This window comes from Zootoca vivipara, chromosome 12 (assembly GCF_965207765.1).
Source record: "Zootoca vivipara chromosome 12, rZooViv2.hap1.1, whole genome shotgun sequence".
In the NCBI taxonomy this organism is placed as follows: Eukaryota; Metazoa; Chordata; class Lepidosauria; order Squamata; family Lacertidae; genus Zootoca; species Zootoca vivipara.
In genome coordinates, this window is record NC_142595.1 from 44,492,553 (window position 1) to 44,515,094 (window position 22,542).

Sequence of the window (22,542 nt, forward strand, 5' to 3'; positions counted from 1 at the left end):
GCACAGAAAACAATAGCCGACAGCCGCATAGGACATTCGACTTCTGATAAACGTTTGAAAACTGTAACACTTTTTGGTGTTTGGGAACCAGGGCGTTTGAGAACCAAGGCACCACTGTATGCCACTGTATGCCACTGTATATATGTATAAATGTCAGTATATTGTAAATCACTTTGAGATGGAACAAATGAAATAAATAACGTTAACGCATGCAAATGTTAACTGGATCCTCTCCTCTTCCCATTTTCCCAGGGATATTTTTGTTTTCGCTCTGCTCTTCCTTTCAGTACCCAGAGCCTGGTCCTTGCAGCATTGGAGCTGGATCCTGAGTCGATGAGTTCCACACGCGGCAGAGATACGGACCCAGAAAGCGGGCGCTCCCTCCAGTGCCACCTAGAGGTCCGGGAACGCCGGTACAATACCTGCACAATGCTTCATTCACGTATTATTTGGTCTCTTTAGCTCTGTTTTAAGGTCTTCTCAACTCTTGTTCCATCTCTCACCAAAACACTTAAATCGAACTTAATTCGTTCTGGAGAGAGCCAGATTCTGGGATGTCAAAGTATATGTTTTTTTAGGGCTTGAGTTTAAAACGGGGGAAATCAAACATAAATTGGGAGTGTTGACATGGGTTTTAATCTGAGTTTTGGCTTGTCATTGATCTTAATTATTTTTTGAATGTTTTAAATAGTTGTTTTTCATGGGTTATTACTGATAATTTTATTGTTTTATTTACTGTAAACAGTTTTGAGATTGGGTGTTTTCCTACATGGTACATGTACATGAATTTTGTAAAATAAATTAACCAAACCTTTATTTTAACTTCTTGGTTCATCAGGAACATAAAAATTCAGATATCTGTATGCACTAGCAGAAATGGCTGGAAAGTATTTTGTTACAACCATGCGCCGCCGCCGCCCCCCCCCCAAAATTTATTAACCTAAAGTAGTTTCCAGCCTTTTTCTTCTCATGAGGGAAGGAGAAAGAGGGGACAGGTGGGTTTCACATTTAATGCTGGTCCCTTTTTCCAACCCAGACCTAACAAGACAATCTATTTCTTTTTGATGATTATTTAAAATCTATTTTTATTAATACTTACCAAAAGTTCAGTACAAAGTACCTATTTAAAACACACCAGAATAAAAGAAATACTTTAAAAAACTAATCTAAAGAGGAACAGGGGCAGAAAGAAGGGGGGAAAGGGGGGAGAAAAGAAAAAGAGAGAGAGAGAAAGGTAAAGAAAATGGGAAAAGATAAAAAGACTTCCGGTTCTTTATCTGTCAGCTAAATATAGTATTGACTCATTAACATCCAGCCATTCTATTTTCTATGAGCCAATATTTTTTTTTTCAATCTTCAAATCCAGACATTACAAGCTCATTTTCTCTCTTGCGCAAAAAGTCCGCCAGAAGTTTCCAGTCCTTAATAAATGTCAATAATCGGCACCTATTCGTCTGTCTTGCTTTTCCAGAGCCGCCATCCAGGAAAACGTGGAGCTGATTCGTCTGCAGAAGCTTCTGAGAGCCAAGAATTCAGAACTGGTGGTAACCAAAGCCCAGTTTGCTGGCTTACAGGAAGTGAGTCGTGCCACGTCAACACCCGGGCCGTGGTAGCCAAATGTGGCCCACTGGGTTTCACTCTCTGGCCCCCGGGCTTTTCCCCAAGCCAAACCATTTCACATACCCATACCCCTTATCTCCTGAGCCCTCCCAAGGGGTGCAGGCCAGTGGCAACCTGGGGCCGTCAGAGGCAAAAGTGGGTGGGATAATGGATGTACATTTTGCCTTTGTGCAGTAGGCTAGTTCTTAAACACACACACACACACATACACACAGCACCTTGCTCTCCAGGCAAGGAAGAGCATTATCAAAATTCAAGGGCAAAGTCCAGCAAGGCAAAAACACTTGTGGCTGGGGGAGGAAACAGTGCATTTGAGCCCTAGACCTAAGGTTCCTCATCCTCATCCCTGATCTCAACAACATTTTCAATTGTGAGCTTTACAACAGTGTGGGGTTTTTTTGCAGTTCATTTTCAATGCGTTTTTTTTTTAGCTGTTTAGATCTAGCCCAAATTATTTAAAAACAGATCATGAGGGAAAGTGAGGGACCCTGATCCCCACAAACTACTGTTGCACGCACACCACATGACTTCCCCATAAGAATCCTGGGAATTGTTGTTCACCCCTCACAGAGCTTTAGTTCCCAGCACCTTAAACTACATTTCCCAGGGTTCTTTGGGGAAGAGTGTTGTTTTACATGTACTTAAATATGCTTACTTCTGGAGATGCCGTGTCACAGGTAGTTGAAGCCCTTAGCAATGCATTCAGTGATTCAATTATTTGACAGTATAGAGACTCCGTTTTCCTTCTTATTTGTGACTTCCGACAAGGAAGGTGTTTTTTTCCTCATCCACCCCAATAATCCAGTGCTTTGCTTCCTATTCCTCCAGGCTTACGAGACTCAGCTCCAGCAGGTAACTTTCTCCAGTTCTGTTTGGTGGTGGGAGCATTGGGAGATTGGAACTCCATGGTCCCTCAAGGCTATAGCTCTCATGAATCTTTCCTTTCTTCTTTGCTTCTCCAGAACCAAGAGGCATTGAGGTCAGCCAGCGAGGCCTTGCTAGCTCAGGTCGAAAAGCTGAATGCCCACCTCAGGGAGGAGAGTCAGAAGGTGACAGCCCTGGAGAGCCAAGTAGAAGTCCTTTCTCCACTGCAGGGAATGCTGGAAGATGTAAGTCATGTCAGAAATTATCCAGAAGAAAATGCTCCTCACCGTCTTCTCAAACTTCACTCTCTTATTTTTACTGAAACCATTTCTATACTGAGATATGCAGTGCTTCCCCCCCCCTAATAAAAGGAGTACGCTCATTTTTACTCAAGAAAATCACCATTTTATAGTTCAAATCAGGAAAATAAATACAGTAAATGGACAAAAGTACAAAGATTCACAAAATGTTTAGAGGTATGTGTACCCCTGTGTACCCCAGGAAAAAAAGCTCTGGAGATATGTGTGATATGCCCCTGAGATTTCTGTCTTGTGGTGTACTTTTGAATGTTGAAGTCTGGACATTTAATTTCTGTTATAGGACTTCCAAGGTTTCAAATATAGAATAAATGTTGATAATTGCACAAGGAAAACACACATACGGTGCTTTTTTTCTTTAAAAAAATGTTTAGGGGTGCTCTCATTTTCCTTCTCGTATTGAAATACTGCCCCTCAATGAGACCAAACTTAACTCACAAAATGTTTAGCGGTATGCGCACCCCCGTGTCCCCCCCCCCCAGAAAAAAGCACTGCATAAGTATATAAACCACATGTCTAAACAAGACAGGAGAGGAATCCAAAAGCCATCTTGGCTCTTCTAAAGACTCTAAATATTTCCTCTGCCTCCTTAATCCCTCTTGCCTGAGAATACATAGGCAGATAACAATGTGGGGGGGGGGGCGTTCCTATATCTATGAACCTCCTTTGTATTAGTTGGCCTTGTTTGCCCAGATGCTCTGCATTGAGGGATGTGTGACGGGCATCCTTATTGTCTCATCCCCACCCCCCACCCTTCCCTTACCTACCGCTCTCCCCCTTCTCCTCCCCAATGTCTCAACAATTGAAACTGATCTGTAAAAATGCCATGAGAGACATTGCACACGTCTTTGTAAACTGAGAAGACCTTTAATAAAAATTTATTTTTAAAAAATAAATGCTAATGCTTTGTGTAAACTGTGTTTGGAACCATGGAAAAACTTGCTAAATCTTCAGGAATATCACACCTTGGCCTGCCTAAGCCACAGTAACCCCACCTTATGTGTGATGCCATTTCTGACTGTTTGTAGAGGTGATGTCCTTCTCTGTGCCAAAATGCAAACCCCTAAAAGAGATGTTTCTTCTTGGTGCTGGGTCTCTCTTGCCTCCTTGCTAGGAGGGAAGGGAACTCTGTTGCAACAGAAAAATGAAGATCTACATTGCTGTCACTGCATCCTGCCTCCATCCATTCATCTCTGACCGATCATGGACTTAGGGGGACTCAGTCCCTTGGGGAGTTGGGCAGCAAAAGCCAAACACCCCTATTTTTCTATATTGTTTCCAAAGAAGGGTGTCAGTCATATATATGATAAAAAAATCCCTTCAGTAGCACCTTAAAGACCAACTAAGTTTTTATTTTGGTATGAGCTTTCATGTGCATGCACACTTCTTCAGATACACTTGAAACAGAAGTCAGACCCTTATGTATATACAGAGGGTGGGGGGGGGTGGGAATGGGTGATGGGCTGATGGGAGTGGTAAACCTGTAGATGGCTGTTAACGACTGCTGATGACTGCAATTGGTCCTGCGGGGGAAAAGCAAGGGCTGAGGCGCTAAAGAAAGCTTGATCATGCATAATGAGATAAGAATCCAATGTCTTTGTTCATCCCAGGTGGCTCCATGGTTTTAAGCTTGGTAATGAGTTCCAATTCAGCAACTTCTCTTTCCAGTCTGTACAAGAGAGGTTTGAGTGGGTAGGAGTCTAGGAAACGTTGTTCTAAATCTGCCATGAAGATCAGCGGCACAGTATTTTCCCACCTTGCTTTCCATCCAATCTCTGGGCCACTGCTGGCAGCTTGGATTCCACAACAAGATCCCATTTTGTGTACCCTTTTTTCAGTTTCAGGAGAGAGTCCGGGACCTGGAGAAGGAGCGAGATTTGCTGAAGGAAGATTACGACAAACTGCTGGAGAGGTGAGAGATGGGCTGTCGGGAAAGGATAAGCAACTCAGGAGTTTGTTCCCTCTCAACAAAAGCCATTCGTGCAGCAGTTGGGAACCTCAGACACAGGGGCCGAATTTGAACCTTCAAGTCTCTGTTTGAGCCTTGGGACTTTCCAGGTCAAACGCCTTTCTCAGCGAAGCCCATTTTCCCCACTTCTTAAGTGTTTTTGTTTTGGCCTGTCTGTTTTGGAATGTGTCTGTGAACTCTGATATTGGTCACATTCACACCATACATTTAATAATAATAATAATAATAATAATAATAATAATAATAATAATAATAAATATTTCTGACTCATTTATAGTGTCCCTCCCCCTTGTGTGTAGATCCACCTTGGGTTGCCCCAGCCACTCTGGGTGGCTTCCGACACATATAAAAACATTAAAGAGCATTACAGATTAAAAGGCTTCCCTGCACTAGGATGCCATTCAAAGCACTATGATATAATTTTAAGCAGTTATGGCTTCCCCAAAAGAATTCTGGGAACTGTAGTTTGTTAAGGGCTCTGAGAGTTCTTAGGAGACCCCTCACATTCTTGCGGTGGTTTAACAATCAACCCCTCTTCGCAGCGAATTCTGGGAATTGTAGCTCTCCGATGGGGGGATACAGGTCACCTAACAGCACTCAAGAACCTTAACAAACCACAGCTCCCAGAATTCTTTGGGGGGAAGCCATAACTGCTTCAAATGATACCATAGTGCTTTGAATGCAAGGTGTGAATATGGCCGATATCTTTGGGTAAAGGAGGCGTGTAGAACTAGATGGGCATTTTTTGTATGGGGGAAAGGGCTCCCTGCTAGAATTTACAGAAACATAGGCAAGGATTTTGTGGCCCTTTTTGAGGTGCAGCAAATCTATGTGTCTCTTTAGCTGCCTCAGCAATACCCAGCACTCCCTAGACGTGGTTCCCCAGAAGGACAACGCCCCTTGCTTGGCAGAACAACTCAGCTCAGCAATTGAGGAGAAGCAGAAGCTGCAGGAACAGCTGGAGAAGGAAAGAGGTGAGGGGGCCAACGGGAGGCTGGCAGGGAAATGACGGAATGGGCAAAACACCCCAAACATCCCTTTGCGCCTCAATAACAGTGAAGTTCGAAATGAGAGGTGGGGGACCGCAAGCCTTCTGCACCTTTCTGTCTGGCCCTCGGGGCTTTGATCAAGTTGGACTGTAGCCTATTGCAGAAATGTTGCCTCAGTTGCCCCGCCCACTTTGCCTCTGGCCCCGCCCACCAATGGCATGTGGCCCCCAGAAGGCTGCCTGGTGAGGGAATGTGGCCTTTATTCTTGCTGCTGTTATTTCATTGGCTTCTATAAATACCTTCCCCCTGCTCCAAGCTTGGAAGTGGACTGATAATTAGAATTGAGGGGGGGGGGGGAAATAATTGGCAAGTTACGGGAAAGGAACGGTCAGGCCTATTGAGAACAGGTGGCAACCTTGCAATTCATCCCAAATCCTTGCTCTTCCCCCCCCCATAAGCTCTGAACGAGGAACTGAAGCAGGAAGTGAGCCAGCTGCTGCAGGAACGCCCACAGGAAGTCGGCTTCTTGCGGGAGAAGGCGGCCATCTTGGAAAACCAGACTAGAGAGGAAGACACTCCATCCAGTCTAGTAGTTGAGGTAGGCACTGGGTAAAACCACACACTTAGCAACCTCTGGACCTTAGATACCAGCATTGTACTGTGAGCTAATCTCTCTCTCATACACACAAACACACACATATTTGCAAGTAGGCATCGATTTCCATTCTGACCTTTGTTTGTCACATGCAGCTCTGTTTCCATCCTGCTGCTGTTTGGCTTCCTACAAAGACTATGTTATTTCTCTCGCAGTTCATTATGTTATGATTACGTGATTCCACCCTGTTCGTTTCAATGCAAAGACAGCCCAATGCAAATATAGTGGGAAAGTAATCCGTCACGTATTGTTTGCGGGCTGAGAACAACAGCAGCAGTGAATACCAGTCGTATTTGATGAATTGATTTCCATTCTGGATATGGGACGAATAAGCAAAACGCTGGCAAATCCCATTCCCGTTTTTGTTTCTGTCAGAATTCTCCAGTATCCGCACGCACAAATTATCATAAGCATTGCAAATCTTCGGCTGCCGTTTCCTGGTCTTAATTAAATTGCGAGGAGTTCCAATCTGAACAGGCAGCTTGAGCTCTTGTAAGGCTCATCTTGCTAGGGTTAATCGCCAGTGAAATTTAGTTTAGAACAGTTCAGTGGGTGAGGAGAGATAAAACACCTCTCCCTGCACAGATTGGCATTTTATGTAAAAATGACCTGATCCAAGGTAAAGCAGATACCAGCGGATTAAAACGCCGAAGCAATAGAGCAGGGATGTCCAACAGGTTGATCACGATCTACTGGTAGATTCCCGTGAGGTTTTGGTAGATCACAGTCGATCCCTGGCTCCCTTTCCTTAGCGTCGCTAATAATAATAATAATAATAATAATAATAATAATAATAATAATAATAATAATTTATTTATACCCCGCCCATCTGGCCGGGTTCCCCCAGCCACTCTGGGCGGCTTCCAACAAAATATTAAAATACAGAAATCCATCAAACATTAAAAGCTTCCCTAAACAGGACCGCCTTGAGATGCTAAAACAGACTCCTGCCCCACCCTCCATTGCTGTACGATCTCTGAAAGGGAAGATGGAGTTTTCTCTGTGCTGCTGTTTTGATCCATAGCGATCTTTATGTGAGTGACTTTACGCCTTTGTCCCTTGCCTATAACGCCACAAAAGCAGAATCCCCCAAAAGCTTTTTTCTTAACCCCCCTCAAGGGGATTTCCTTCCCCTCAAAAAGCCCACTTTCCAAACAACAACAACAACAACAACAACAACAACAAACAGGACTTTCCTCCTTCCTAAAAAACCCCTCAACAACTTTGAGCTAACCCCGCCCAAAATGGGGGTAGATCACTGCCAGTTTTTAATTCTGAAAGTAGATCACAGTCTCTTGAGAGTTGGCCACCCCTGCAATAGAGGGAGCAAGTCGTCAGTGATATATAGATCAGCCCAGTTCCCTGAAATGGATTTGCTTTTCCTCCATTTTCTGATTTGGCATGGTAGTCACACACACATGTCGAGCCCCACACATTTCCTTCCATCTCTCCTCCCCCCCCCACTGTTTTTCCTTGCAGCCCCTCTATGTGGAAGGTCTCGAGAGAGATCCAGGGAAGGAAGAGATGTTTGCCCAACGGAGTCTAAAGCGAAGACTCCACGAGACGGAGGCGGCCCATGCTGAGACCGTGCTGGAGCTAGAGAAGACCCGGGACATGCTCATCTTACAACACCGCATCAACCGGGACTACCAGGTGAAGCAAGGAGACTGAGCTGCCCACCTGGGAGATGGAACAAAGGGGGGGGGTATTTTTGGAGGACTCAGGGTGTGTGAGGACAAGCATATTCACTGTGTGTTCACCAGGGTCAAGCTCAGTGAAAGCTAGTTCTGTCAGTTTGCATTAAGTTGGAATGGGTACAGCGCTGATTGGCTAGCGCCCATGGTGTCCTCAAGAAACTTCTCGCTATCCCACATCAGTGGAATAATTTTGCAACTTTTACATTTTTGTTTAACGGGAAAGGAATTCAGAATAGCCCAAATGTGCAAGGGCACAATTCACAAAGCATCCAAGGAAAAACGAGGAGATGCAACTTTTAGGTATGGAGAACAACATTTTATTGGGGCTAACGCTAACCTGTTCAAATGAGGATACTTTCTGGGGGCATGGCCAATTTCAGTTTTCAACAAATGTATCGATAGAATTCCTTTCCTTACATTAGTGCCTTCACACATTTTCTGCAGAAACACAAGCTTTAGGCAAGCAAAGCAGTTTTGCCACCTTATTCCCACCCACCCAGGAATGCTCCCCTGCCTTTCAACAGCTGTATGGCAGACAGAAATTCTGGATATGATTCTTGCATGATTTGTGTAGCTGTAAGGGAGCATTTGGGCACGATGCATGGTATTTTGTGAATCAGGGATGCGCTTTGCCAAGTAGGAGGCTGAAGGCAGGCGGACATCCCTCACTAAAGACGTTTCAAAATGTCCTCCTATGAGTTTGCTTTCAGGGGTGGAGTTATATTGTTTTGTTACATTGTGCTGTGTTCTATTGTAGCTTCTCAGTTTCGTTCATACGGCACATGTGTTTCATTGGCTATTTTTTAAGCCGCTTAAGGGACTAGGCTGTATATAAATAAATAACCTAAAGCAGCTGCAAGTGGAGGAGTAGGGAAACAAGAGTCCTCATTATCTCTCTCCCGGCTGAGTTTTGAGGCTGACTGTAGATACTCTTTGGCGGGCATGCCTTGGTTCCAGGCAGAGCTGGATGGGGTACTGCTGCAGACGGCAAGAGAGAAGCATGAGCATGAGGAGAAGGAGCAGCAAATGGCCCGCCTTCTGGACCTGCGTGGGGCCCGCATCCGCCAACTTGAAGGTAGGCATGTGGATGGGCATGCCAGGAGGTTGCCTACTCACAAGTAGGACCTTGGCAGAGACACATGCCCGGCTGGCATGTTCTCTCCCTCCTGGGCGATCATTCGGGAGCTTCTTAAGCATTCTCCAGCCCGAACATCACAGTGACTGATGCCAGAAGACATCAGCACACTTCACGGATCCGCAGAGGTTTGCGCAGTTGCGTAACAGAACTCAGTAGCACAGCATTTGGCTAGTCTACTTTATTTACACATAAACACACGGAGCACTGTAACATGGCTCCCTCTCTCTCTAGCATCAGACAGCAAAGAGAAAGAACAAAGAACAACAGTTCGACTTCAGGAACACAGTAAGACAAACATCCTGTCTATGTCACATCCCACTCTGTGGAATGAAGACACATACAGTCATGTGACAGACAACAAACCTATGACTGCACACGGGGAATGAATCTCCAACATCCTCCCCCGATTCAGGAACTGTGCTGCAGTCATCAGTGTAACTGCAACAATCATACAGCTGTCATACATGCAGTATACTTCTGTATCACCTGTTCCCCCTTGGAACCACCTGCAAGATGGTAAGGTCCATCTCCAACAGGGCATGCCCTCCTCTCCATGCAATCTCTAGCTCCCTACCCTACCATAGATCGGAAGCACTCTTTAGATCTGCACAAGGGGGAAAGTGTGCAGACGAGGGTCAACAAGATGATCAAGGGTCTGGGAAGGAAGCCTTATGAAGGGAGTTGGGTATGTTCAGCCTGGAGAAGAGAAGGCTGGGGGTTGATACGAGAGGCACCTTCAAATACTTGCCACAGAAGAGGGAGCAAGGTTGTTTTCTGCTGCTCCTCAGTGTAGGAATCCAACCAATGGGTTTAAATTACAAGGAGATTCCAACTAAACATTTGGAAGAGCCGTTCAGGGCGGAGCGGACTCACTCGGGAGGTGGTGGACATTCATTGGAGGTCAGATGGTCCTCTGTCAGGGATGCTTGAGTTGAGATTCCTGCATTGCTGCCAGGGACCGTGCTGAGGAGGGCTACACTGAGGAGGAATGGTGGGAACCTTCCCCTGCTCCTGCACCCGATCCTGAATCTTCCCAGGAGCAGGAAGACAGTATAGATTTGGAACAGTGGTTTGCAGAGGGACATAGTTCAGAAGGCAGAAGCTGGGAAATACTGGATGGGGAACAGCTAAGAGAAGAAACACTAGAAGAGAGAGGGTTAACAGATTCACAGTCTCTGGACAGCATTCACCTCCCTTCTCCAAAGCCACGGACAGCTCAGAAAGTGGCAGCACAGAAAGCACAGAGGATACAAGCTCAGATTACAAGATATAGGTGTGACGTAGATTAATAGGGACAGAAGAGGGTGAGATCCTTAACTGGGAGCACCACCAGTCTAGGAGATGTGTTCTTTGTTCTCTCGTTGTGATTGTTAAAGTTTCTAACTGGTAAGAAGACTCCTTTTACTTTGTTCTGCTTATCTACTGCCACGGGGGAGGAAGCCAATTCCCTGAAGCCTGTCAATTGCAGAGGGTTTTCCTAGATGACCCTCGGGGTCCCTTCCAATTCTGTGGTTCTGTGAACCGGTCTTTGTGGCTCTGTCTTGTTTCCCACCCACCCACCCACCCCACTCCAGCGCAGTTGAAAGATGTGGCCTACGGAACGAGGGCAGCCCCCTTTCCTCCCAGAGAGGGTGACCCATCCGCAGAAGCAGTCCCTGACCAGGCCCCACAGCTGCGGCGTGGGGAGAACCTCTTCGAGCTGCACATCTCGGGCATGGTGCTGTCGGCCGAGGCACTGCGTCTGTTGGGGGACCTGGAGCCCCTCACCTTTTGCACGTACTCCTTCTATGACTTTGAGACCCACTGCACGCCAGTGGTGCGTGGCTCCCGCGCCCGCTACGACTTCACCTCTCAGTACGTGGTGCAGGCTGAGCCGTTTTTCCTGCAGTACCTGCAAGGCGCCACGTCCCGCCTCGACCTCCACCTTGCCTCGGCAGTCGAACACACCACCCTGGCCTCCTGCTGGCTGCGCTTTGGCGAGGTGCTGGGCAGCGGGGAGAAAGTGCACGCCACGGCGGTGCTCCGCGGTAAGGATTGCACTGCTCCAACTGTGGCAGGCATATTGGAGTCAGAAAAGACTCAAAGAAGGGCAACCAAAATGATAAAGGGCATAAGAAGAGCCTGCCAGGTCAGCCCTGTGTCCCATATAGTCTGGCACCCTGTTCTCTGTGTGGCCGACAAGATGCCCGTGGGAAATCTGCAAACAGGATTTGAGCATGAAAGCAGTTTCCCCCTGTGGGAATGTTCAGGGAGGCAGGAGAGGATATATTGTTTATTAATATCCTTCCTAACCATAGCTGCCAAGTTTTCCCTTTTCTCGCGAGGAAGCCTATTCAGCATAAGGGAATTTCCCTTTAAAAAAGGGAGAACTTGGCAGCTATGTTCCTAACTTGTGCTAGCAAGTTCTATAACTCAGCAGAGTTTTACATTCCCCTTTTAAAACGCAGTGCGGATAACTGGTTGCAGGCTTGTTTAAGCCTCTTAATATTAGCTTCCTGGTAAGTTCCCTTACATCCTCCTTAAAAGAATAAACACGCCACAATTTTGTTTAAAGTATACAAAAGAGGTTTACTCACACCATCAGTTCACAGTTGGATCCCTGAAGGCAGACTTACCGTAGTTACAAAATATATACATGTGGATCTACCCCATATGGGGGTTAATCCCAGTGACTGCCAGACTGGCAGTCACTGCAGTTCACACAACGAAAGGAAGATGGAAAAGAAGGAAGTAGGGGGAAGAGGGCTGCGTGCCTTGTGCTTTTGTTACCTGCACAGGTAAGGTCATGCCCACCTCTAGTCACATGCAAGAGGAAGCATGTCCCAGCCCAGGAGGAAACAGGAAGTTTCGACTGGGTGGACCAAACATTCCCTTGCATCTCTAGAAAAACAAGGAATGTTGTATTTGACTGCTACCTATGTATCACCCATCCACTCACCCACGTGGTTTCCAGAAACTGGTACAGTGGTACCTCGGTTTTCAAACATAATCTATTCTGGAAGGCCATTCAACTTCCAAAACATTTGAAAACCGAGGTGTAAAGGGCAGCCTGCAAATTCAATAGAGAAAATTGAAAAAAACCGTCAGGGGAAGCCATTCGACTTCCAAGGCTCATTCAAAAGTGGAAGCATTTATTTCCGGGGTTTCGGCGTTCAAAAACCGAAACATTCGACTTCCAAGACGTTCAAAAACCGAGGTACCGCTGTATTCAGAAGCAGTGCTGTCTCTGACTGGCAGCAAAGCCCTCACCTCCATGAATTGGTCTAATAATTTGAATAAGGGGATAGAGTGATTCCCCTCTTTTAAAAAGTTGCAGCGTTTGGGGGGTTTTTAGTTCAGAGAAAAATCAAGCAAGAGGCGGCATGATAGAATTTTATAAAATTGTGCATGGCATGGGTTAAGTGGATAGAGAAAAGTAGCCCCCCCCCCAGCCATAACGCTAGCACTTCTGCAATGAAGCTGAATATTGGAAGATTCAGGACAGATAAATTAGAGTACCTTTTCTCGCAGGACAAAGTTAAACGATGGAACAGAATGCAGTGATGACCAACAACGTGGAGGGCTTTAAACCACAAATTCATGGAGGATGAGGCTATCAGCAGCTATGGCTCTGCTGTCAGACTTCGACAGCACACATCCCTCTCTTGTTTTCCAAAGCAGGTTATGTTCTTACAGAACAGGGATGGAGAACCTCCTTCCCTACATCACTTAATCTCTTGGCTGAGCAGCTGGTAGTCGTGGCTGAGTGGTTAAGGCGATGGACTAGAAATCCATTGGGGTTTCCCTGCGCAGGTTCGAATCCTGCCGACTACGTAATTGTGCTTTTCCTTCTGAACGTGGGAGAGGAGAGTGGCTCTTGGGCTTGAATCCTGCTTCACGGTTTCCCCACATGCTCAGGTCAGCCACTATGAGATCAGGAGGCTGGGCTAGATGGGCCATTGGCCTGATCCGGCAGGCTGCTCTTAAGTTTTTGGGATGTGGGGAGTCTTTTAGGGCTGGGGGCCACACACCCCTGCTCCCTCCCTCCCCAACTCCGGCAGGCTTCTGGAGGAGGGACTGACACCTCTCTTTTGTTATTCCCACAATCCTTACCGCAACCTCCTGCCCACACCTCTGCACCACGTAACTCCAGGTTCCAATGGCGAGGATTTCGGCATCCTGGAATATTGGGCGAGGCTTCGCTTCCCGATCGAGCAGATCCTGAGGCTCCACCGGCAGCGAACCAAAGCCTTGGGCTACCTGTCTGCGGGAGTCCAGCACGCAATGGTGGCCCATCAGGGCTGGAGGCAGGAAGAGGAGAAGGTGAGGACAGCAGAGTGGGGGGAACTGTTGTGTACATTGCCAAATAGCTCCAGTGTTCTAGTCCTCATGATGATGGGCAAAACGGCGATTGTGTAAATATTTTTTAATCTGAGCTTGAGAGGAGAGGTGATAACCATATTTAAATATCAGGTTTATTTTCTTCTACCCATCACTGGACAGTACCTTAAGCTTTGGAAAGGGGACTAAGAAAGCAATTTTAATGAACTTGTTACCGGTTCTTTGCAAAAAAAACAACAACAACAACCAGCTCAAACCAAAGATCGGGGGTCTGGAAACCAAGCCTTATGAGGAATGCTTGAGGGAGCTGGGCATGTTTACCCTGGAAAAGAGGAGACTGAGAGGAGGTACGATAGCCATCTTCAAATATCTCAAGGGCTGTCACGGAGAGGATGGAGTGAGCTTGCTTTCTGCTGCTCCAGAGGGTAGAAGCTGAACCAATGGCTTCAAGTTACAAGGAAGGAGATTCCGGCTAAACATCAGGAAGAACTTTCTGACAGTAAGAGCTGTTTGACAGTGGAACAGAATCCCTCAGGAGGTTGTGGACTCTCCTTCCTTGGAGGCTTTTAAGCAGAGGTTGGATGGCCATCTGTCCTGGATGCTTTAGCTGAGATTCCTGCATTGCGGAGGGTTGGACTGGATGACCCTCGGGGTCCCCCCCAACTCTACAATTCAGATGTGACGTCCATTCCCCCATCCCCACCAAAGGCTCAAGGTGGGTAGGGGCACTGAAGAAATGAAACACAATAAGTAGATCCAAACTCATTGTGGGAGTCGAAAGTCATCTGAAGGGCCCCAGGCTCCCTACATTGCCTTTTCACTCTTCCATCATCACCCTGAGACCTGAAGGAGCGTCTCCACCCCCATTGTTCTGCCCGGACACTGAGGTCCAGCGCCAAGGGCCTTTTGGCGGTTCCCTCACTGCAAAAAGTGAGGTTACAGGGAACCAGACGAAGGGCCTTCTTGGTAGTGGTGCCCGCCCTGTGGAACGCCCTTCCATCAGATGTCAACAGCTATATGACTTTTAGAAGACTCCTGAAGGCAGTCCTGTATCGGGAAATTGTTAATGTCTGATGTTTTATCATGTTTTTAATATTCTGTTGGGAGCTGCCCATCTGGCTGGAACAACCCAGCCAGGTGGGCGGTGTGTGTGTGTGTGTGTGTGTGAAATTATTACCCTATCCTCTTCCCCCCCCCCCCCGTAGCAGGCCCTGGGAGCAGGCTGGAATGAGGTCTGTGTGCGGATCGAAGGCTGCTCCAGCCTGCGCAGTCGCTGGTTGGGCTCTCAGCCTAGCCCCTACGCCATGTACCGGTTCTTCACCTTCCCGGACCACGACACCATCACCATCCCTTCGAGCAACAACCCCCACTTTGGGGATGCCCAGAGCTTTGCTCTGCGTATCACGCCTGAGCTGCACCACTACTTGCTCTGGGACAGCCTGCAGGTTTATGTGTTCGACGACGAAGACGAGGAAGCGGGTAGCTACCTGGGAAAGGCCCAGATCCCGCTGCTGCCCCTGGCACAAGGGTGCAGCGTCGCAGGTGAGATGGGCACATCTCGGGGTGGAGGAATTTCTCTCGGGCTGCAGGTGCACGATACATTTAAGGCATGTTTCAAGCACGTGACTTCCTCCCAAAGAATCCTGGGAACTGTAGTTTCCCCCTCACAGAGCTGCAATCCCCAGCACCCTTAGCAGACTGCAGTTCACATGATTCTTTGGGGGAAGTTGTGTGCTTTAAATGAACTTTCTGTGTAGGGTGTGGATGCAGCCATAGTTTCTCATTTCACATAAATATTATCTCAATAAATAAATAAATAATGTGTGGCTCAACTCATACTTTTTTAAAAGCTTTTATTTACGGTATACTTTTCAAGTTTATACATTCCGTTAGCTTTACAATCAATTCGTAACATTTCAAGATTTGACTTCCTTCCCCCTTTTTCTACAGTTCCTTAATTTTTTAAAAAAAACATATTCTGCATATCCAAATTCATTTACGGTAACTTGCTTGTTTAATTATCTAGTGTAAATATATACCGGTACTCTTTTGAAACTGCAGGTTATTACAGTAATCCTGGTAATGTTTTTGTCTGTTTACATTTTTTCAAGGAATTCCCCCCGATATAATGCATTTTCACTACAATGAGCATCTTTCTACACATATTTTTTTTTTGCTGGTGTAGAGGTTAGAGCAGGCATCCCCAGACTTTGTTCCCTCCAGATGTTTTGGACTACAGTTTCCATCATCCCTGACCACTGGTCCTCTTAGCTAGGGATCATGGGAGTTGTAAGCCAAAACATCTGGAGGGCCGCAGTTTGGGGATGCCTGACCTAGTGCCTTCTGTAACCTGGTGCTTTGGACAATTGCCACAATCAGCTTGAGCCAGCATAGAAGGTAGTCCAAAACATCTGTAGGGTACCAATTTGGAGAAGCCCTTCTTCATGCAACTATTATTGTTGGCATAATGCTAAAGCCCTTATGACTGCATCAATCACTTATTGCTTTCCTGCCTTCACGACCACCTCTTTGTTGTTTCTCCTGTGTTGATTTTGGGTTGTAAGCCACTTGGATTTCTTGTACTTTGTAAAAAAAGCCATGTCCACTGATGGTGCAGTAAACAACAGCAACTATAATGATTATAAACAGCTATTCACACATGCACCTAAGCTGTTCAAATAGTAAATGTTGCCTCAAGATTAAGCAAAATGTCTTAGGCGGAACATTGGTGTTTAAGTTAAGAGGCCATTTAAATTACTAACCTCTGTAATTTTAGATCGTGATTAATAATAAAAAAACTGAACCGTCCCTGGGTGGGCTCGAACCACCAACCTTTCGGTTAACAGCCGAACGCGCTAACCGATTGCACCACAGAGACCTCTGCAGAGGCCCTCTATCATTTGTCGTCCACGATTTCCAGTCCCTATCTCTCAGCCTAATCAACCTCACAGGGTTGTTGGGAAGATAAAACAAGGATGAATGGAAATCATGTATGGCACCCTCAGCTCCTTAGAGGAAAGGTGGGAGAGGATTTTCAGTAGGTAAATAAATAAAGTGGCTGCCTTATTGTAGGAACTGCACCTTTTTAAGTCATCAGTGTCAAGCCTGGGTTGCGTCATCATTCAGTGTGACAAAATCATTTCAGCTGAGACCCAAACACAAACCACCTGTGTCGATCTCTTCCTCCTGCAGGAGATTTTGTTCTTATGGATCCAGCAGGAAAACCCAATGGCTCCATCCGCCTACGTCTGGAGTGGAAACTCCTTTACATGCCCCCAGAGGACTTCCGCCATCAGGCGTCCGCTGACTGGGAGCAACAGCGGCAGTCTTTAGAGCAGCAGATCGAGGAAGAGAAAGCCGAGCTGCGAAGCCGGGTATGTAAAGTCAGTGTCAAGGATCAGAGTTGGCTGCCACGCTTTGCAGTCCCCTTGGCTGTCACAGAGCAAGCGGGCATTAAAATCAGATGGACATTTTAAGTAAAACAACTCTCTGACACGGCCCCTCCACAAAACCCTGATGGGAAGTTGGAGATACAGTGGTACCTCGGTTTACAAACACAATTGGTTCCGGAAGTCTGTACTTAACCTGAAGCGTACTTAACCTGAAGCGAACTTTTCCACTGAAAGTAATGGAAAGTGGATTAATCCGTTCCAGACGGTCCGTGGAGTACTTAACCTGAAGCGAACTTTCCCATTGAAAGTAATGGAAAGTGGATTAATCTCTTCCAGACGGGTCCGCGGAGTACTCGACCTGAAGCATACTTAACCCGAGCTATGAGTGTAATTGGTTCCAGAGGTCTGTACTTAACCTGAAGCGAACTTTCCCATTGAAAGTAATGGAAAGTGGATTAATCTGTTCCAGACAGGTCCGCGGAGTACTTAAACTGAAAATACTCAAACCGAGGCGTACTTAATCCGAGGTATGACTGTAGTGAACTCTTCGAGATAAGTATTTGTGAAGTTAAGAACAGAAACCAGAGGGTGCCAGATGGCTTAGTTATAGGCTGGTCCCTTACTTACTTCTGGCTTCTCTTATGCCCGTTCAGGTCTTGCGAGAAAGTGGTAGTGACCGTCTGCCTTCCAGTCTCCAAAGGAAAAAGCCACGACTTTGTATGTCCGAGGCGGAGAAACGCATTCGGAAACATGCCAGGCCAGAAAACGGAGCCATCCAGCAGGTGAGAGAGGAAGACTTTGGCCCTGTGTGCGCTATACATTTAAAGCACTCTTATGCCACTTCAAACAGCCGTGGCTTTCTCCCAAAGGATTCTGGGAGCTGTTGTTTGCTAAGGGTGCTGAAAAATTCTTAGGAGGCCCCTATTCCTCTTGGGGTGCTACAATGCCCATTTGGGAATGGTAGTTCTGTGAAGGGAAGGGATGTGTGTCTCCTAACAGCTCCCAGCAACCTGACCAAACTACAGTTTCCAGGATTCTTTGGGGGGAAACCCAAAAGTGGTTCAAGCGTGCTTTAAATGCATAGTGCATATGGCACCTTTGCTGGTGGGTCAGGTCATTTTTATAGTGCTTTGATTGCCCAAAGGAGATTGCAGTCCGTAAGGGCTCATACACACTTCCACATTTAAAGGTAAAGGGACCCCTAACCATTAGGTCCAGTCGTGACCGACTCTGGGGTTGCGGCGCTCATCTCGCTTTATTGGCTAGGGAGCCGACGTACAGCTTCCAGGTCATGTGGCCAGCATGACAAAGCCGCTTCTGGCGAACCAGAGCAGCACACGGAAACGCAGTTTACCTTTCCGCTAGAAAAGGTACTTGCACTTTGACATGCTTTTGAACTGCTAGGTTGGCAGGAGCTGGGACTGAGCAACGGGAGCTCACCCCGTCGCGGGGATTCGAACCACCGACCTTCTGATCGGCAAGCCCTAGGCTTTGTGGTTTAACCCACAGCGCCACCCGACTTCCACATTTAGGAGAAGCTAAATTATGGAGCATGTTCAGACCCTCCATATGAAAGCAGATTTGTATACTTGCTTATTTAACACCAGTGTTTCTGTTAGAAGTCAGAGGAGAGAAGCCCCGTTGCTGTGCTGTTCTCAGACCCTGACCTCGGTGGGGTATCTGTCTGCGCAGGTGGCTCTGGAAGGAGGAAGAGAGGAAGAGGAGCACAAGGCGGCAGCAGTGGAAGAAGAGATGATGACCGCAAGTCACCAGGAATTGGAAGCGAAATCAAGGCCATTGGCTGAAGCAGCCGTGCTGAGTGACAATGGTACTGTCACGGAAAGCTTACAATCAGTAGCTCTCCGGATTGGGGAGCGGCGGGAGAGATGGGACCGGCGTGTCTCCACTTGCTGCTGGACTCCAACTCGCATCAGCCCCAGCCAGCATAGCCAATGGTCAGGGATGATGGGAGATGGAGTCTAGTAACAGCTGGAAGACGCAACATGGGCTCTTTCTGTTATGGGTGGGGTCGCGCTACTGTTGCCCTTTGGAGCAATGAAACGAAATACAAGTTTGGTGAATGGTCACGGAAATCGGACAGTGAGAAATATTCGAACATACAATCGGCACCGGAAACCCACAAAATGCTCACAGTTGTGTAGGGAGATGAAGCTGTAACTCGAAAGACAGTGTACGAGCAGTTTAAGCGTCTCCGTGAAGGGCAGGAAAACATCAAAGATGACCTTCGGTCTGGCAGACCGTCGAGGAGCAGAACGGCGGCAAATGTTGGCAGAGTTTTCGAGTTATTGCTGTGGGATCGGTGTTTGTTCGTCCAAATGATGGCGGAAGAATAGCATATTCCCTGTGAAATCGTTACTGAGGGTACCGAGTTGTCCCGCCCTCCATATTCTCCCGATCTGGCCCCACCGGATTTCTTTCTTTTTCCAAAACTGAAATCTGCACTGAAAGGGCACAGATTTCCCAACATTTCACACGTCCAAGCTGCTGTGACGAGGGAACTGAAAGCAGTACGAAAAGAGGACTTTTCCAGAAGTTTCCAACAGTTCTATGAATGTTGTCAACGGTGCATTGTATCAGAGGGGGCCTACCGGTACTTTGAAGGCCTGCAAGGCATGTATATTCGAATATTTCTCAGTGTCCGGTTTCTGTGACTATTCACTGAACTTTCCAGTCACACCTTGTAAATATTAGAACCAAGCCTAAGATCAGTTGTGGCATAAGCTTTCCTGGACTAGGTCTTGTTTGGCAGTGAGATTGCAACAGGAGTGGGGGGGGAAATAAGGAGGTTGTCTGTCTCTCGAATCTTGCCTCTAGCCTCAGAGAGACCAGATACTTCCAGTGAAGCCCAGACCACAGAGAGCGACGAAGTGGTGGTGCAATCATCCGGGCTCCAGGAGTCTCTGGGACCGGTGGGTACTGGATTTTCTAACCTTGTAGGGTGTGCGTTGAAAACATTGACCAAATACAATTTGAGTTGGCCTTATTCAATGCTGTATGTAGTACATGGGTCACGATGTGCCAATGGGATCTTCCCTGGGCCCCACAGGCTCTCATGCCAACTGCTGGAATGAGGCGTGACAGAAGCCTTATTTCGCCAGTAGATAATACATTTTCCCACACCTTAATTGCGGTGCGGGAACGATTGCATTTTGACATCGGGTGATAGGTAGGTACACATCTGATAAACATGGCCATGTGGGTGTAAAGATATGGATCTGACCCACCTGCCTTCCTGATCCCGTTCCCCATCTCTCTCTTCTCAGTGAGCATCATTCTACTTAACTGATTTGCTTCTTGGTAAGCAAACTTTTTTTTTTTGCAAAGGTTTTATTCCATTCCTATTCCTCTCCCACCTTGACCGGCAGCCTTCGGACAGGATCCGCGTGGAGGTTATCTCCCTGAGCCTGCACCCGGACAGCCCACCCATTGCTGATGAAAACATCCAGCAGCTGTACGTGGAGTATCGCTTCCCTGGCCTGCTGCTGGAGGAAACGGAGACCCCCTTCTCTTTGCGGAAGCCCCAAGGAAACCAGGAAATCTACTTCCACTTCAGCAAAGGTGAGGAGGCTCGTGTCTGGTTTCCTTGCCGCAGAAGGAAACTGTGATCTATGGGAAGAAAAACCCATAAACTTGTAAGAGCTGGCATGGTCTACAAGGCTCCCTGCTATATGCCCAAACTTACATGCCTCTTAAGCCAGGGGTGAGGAATTTCAAGCGGGGGGGGGGGGAGGGGATGTAACCCTGCTTCCCAAGCCACACCCCTCGCTGCCTGTGACTTCACAACTCTCCTCGAGTATTTTTGCCTGGCTGGAATGTGCCCTTGAACTAGCAGGGCTCTTACCTGCCAGGCTGGAGTTGAGAGAGAACTCCTGTAGCAAAGGTTTATACCTGTTGCTCCGCCCACTTTTGTATGTAGCCCCACCCAGGAGTGAATGTTGCCCTCCGGCAGAGAAAGGGTCTATATACCAGTGTTTCCCAAACCTAGGCCTCCAGCTGTTTTTGGACTACAACTCCCATCATTCCTAGCTAGCAGGACCAGTGGTCAGGGAAGATGGGGATTGTAGTCCAAACACCATTGTAGACCCAAGTTTGGGAAACAGTCATCTAGCAGTGTGGAACATTTTACAAAGACCATTGAGGGCCACACTCCATCAGAGATGAACTCTCAGGGGCCGATTATTATTAAATTTGTATTCCACCCTATACCCATAGATCTTAGGGTGGTTCGCAACGCACAGCAGCCCCCATTTCTTCTCCCCCCCTCCCACCACATGAAATTCAGCTGTCCAATCCTTCTCTAGCTCCTTGCAGCTGTTTAGATCAGAACCTACTTCCCTCTACCGGTAGGTGCTTTGGGATACAATGCTCAATAGCACCATCTAGTGCGCATCTGAAGGGCTCCATGCTACCGGTAATTACTGCACTCACCTTGCTCCCAAAAGCGGGATACACAATTCCCTTCCCCCACCCAAACCTCCAATTTTATCCCCACCATAAAAACGACCCCGTGAGGTGCGTTAGGCTGCAAAAGATACCCGCAGAAGGCTACTTTTCTGCGGCCATTTTAGAACTCGCCTCCCAGCCCACCCCAGCTGCAGTCATTATCTCATGTCAGGTCTCACCGACAAAAAAAACAACCGCCATTCAAACCTAACTCTAAGCTGCCTCCCCGCATTCAAAGGCCAGCATCTCCTATCTTCATTTTCCCTTCTTGCAGATTGCTACTCCATTGCACGACTGACGGGGATGGGGCAAGAATCTGTTATACGCCACTGTCCGCCGTCCTAAATCCCCCCCCCCCCGGGACCAGTTTGAGGAACTCATGTTCCACATGGCCCATTTTCCAGGCATAAGGCAGGTTTGAGACCATGGGATAAAGAATTTTGGCCCCCAAGTAGCAAAGGACTAATTCCATTGTGGTCCTCTCGTTCTGGAGAAGGCGTATTTTAGTATCGACAGCATGGTTTTTGTCTACCGAGTCTGCTTTTATCTGTCTCCCTGCACTCAACACGCCAAGAGCTGTATCACAGAGAGCAGCAGCGGCTCCAGTAAATGTCTTCTATCTTGAATCTTCCTTCTGCAGTGATCAAAGTGGACCCAGACCCAGAGAGCCTTCAGAGGCAGCTGCTCTTTTCTATGCTGGATGCGGAGGAGCCCCAGCATAACTGGTGAGTGTCGTTTCCCTTCCTCTGAAAACCTCAGGCAAATAAAGACTGATCCCAGTGCCTCTATTCATGTAGTCCTCTTCCTTGACACAGGCTGCAATTTGCAGTGGTGAGCGAACCGCTGCCAGGGACCGGAGGAGAATGCGAAGACGTCGGCTTTGCCTCCCTGGACATGCGGGAGATCCTTCTGACAGGTAGCGATATGCTGGAGCGAGAACTTGACGGTAAGAAGCTGGCGTCTCGTGACAAAACTGAAGCCATGTCAGACGTAGCCTTCAGAGCCCTTCCAAGTGATGTCGGACTACAACTCCCCATCAGCACTAGCCACGGATGCTGGGAGTTGCATCCCGACATCTGGAGGGCACCAGGTTTGGGGAAGGCTGGTCTACAAATAT

At 47.4% G+C, this 22,542-nt stretch overlaps 1 protein-coding gene and 2 non-coding genes across 5 annotated transcripts in view; 2 read left to right on the top strand and 1 right to left on the bottom strand.

Annotated features, from left to right (window-relative positions):
* The window catches only part of RPGRIP1 (RPGR interacting protein 1), a 34,784-nt gene that overhangs the window by 10,863 nt on the left and 1,379 nt on the right, over positions 1-22,542 (top strand). For 2 of the 3 annotated variants that reach the window (XM_088655181.1, XM_088655182.1), the window contains exons 7-25: positions 288-413; positions 1,472-1,577; positions 2,449-2,472; positions 2,583-2,729; positions 4,640-4,713; positions 5,614-5,744; positions 6,218-6,357; positions 7,894-8,067; positions 9,069-9,186; positions 10,824-11,276; positions 13,382-13,551; positions 14,775-15,111; positions 16,762-16,943; positions 17,615-17,743; positions 18,654-18,789; positions 19,797-19,891; positions 20,348-20,540; positions 22,066-22,150; positions 22,241-22,371. In XM_088655181.1, the coding sequence (XP_088511307.1) occupies positions 288-413; positions 1,472-1,577; positions 2,449-2,472; positions 2,583-2,729; positions 4,640-4,713; positions 5,614-5,744; positions 6,218-6,357; positions 7,894-8,067; positions 9,069-9,186; positions 10,824-11,276; positions 13,382-13,551; positions 14,775-15,111; positions 16,762-16,943; positions 17,615-17,743; positions 18,654-18,789; positions 19,797-19,891; positions 20,348-20,540; positions 22,066-22,150; positions 22,241-22,371 (2,951 nt within the window). Of the gene's footprint in view, positions 1-252; positions 414-1,471; positions 1,578-2,448; positions 2,473-2,582; positions 2,730-4,639; positions 4,714-5,613; positions 5,745-6,217; positions 6,358-7,893; positions 8,068-9,068; positions 9,187-10,823; positions 11,277-13,381; positions 13,552-14,774; positions 15,112-16,761; positions 16,944-17,614; positions 17,744-18,653; positions 18,790-19,796; positions 19,892-20,347; positions 20,541-22,065; positions 22,151-22,240; positions 22,372-22,542 lie in introns of all 3 variants that reach the window. The other variant, XM_088655184.1, reaches the window with a different exon arrangement.
* TRNAS-AGA (transfer RNA serine (anticodon AGA)) lies at positions 12,981-13,062 on the top strand. The gene has a single exon. It is a non-coding gene; the product is annotated as a tRNA-Ser (tRNA).
* Positions 16,374-16,447, bottom strand: TRNAN-GUU (transfer RNA asparagine (anticodon GUU)). Its single transcript has one exon. It is a non-coding gene; the product is annotated as a tRNA-Asn (tRNA).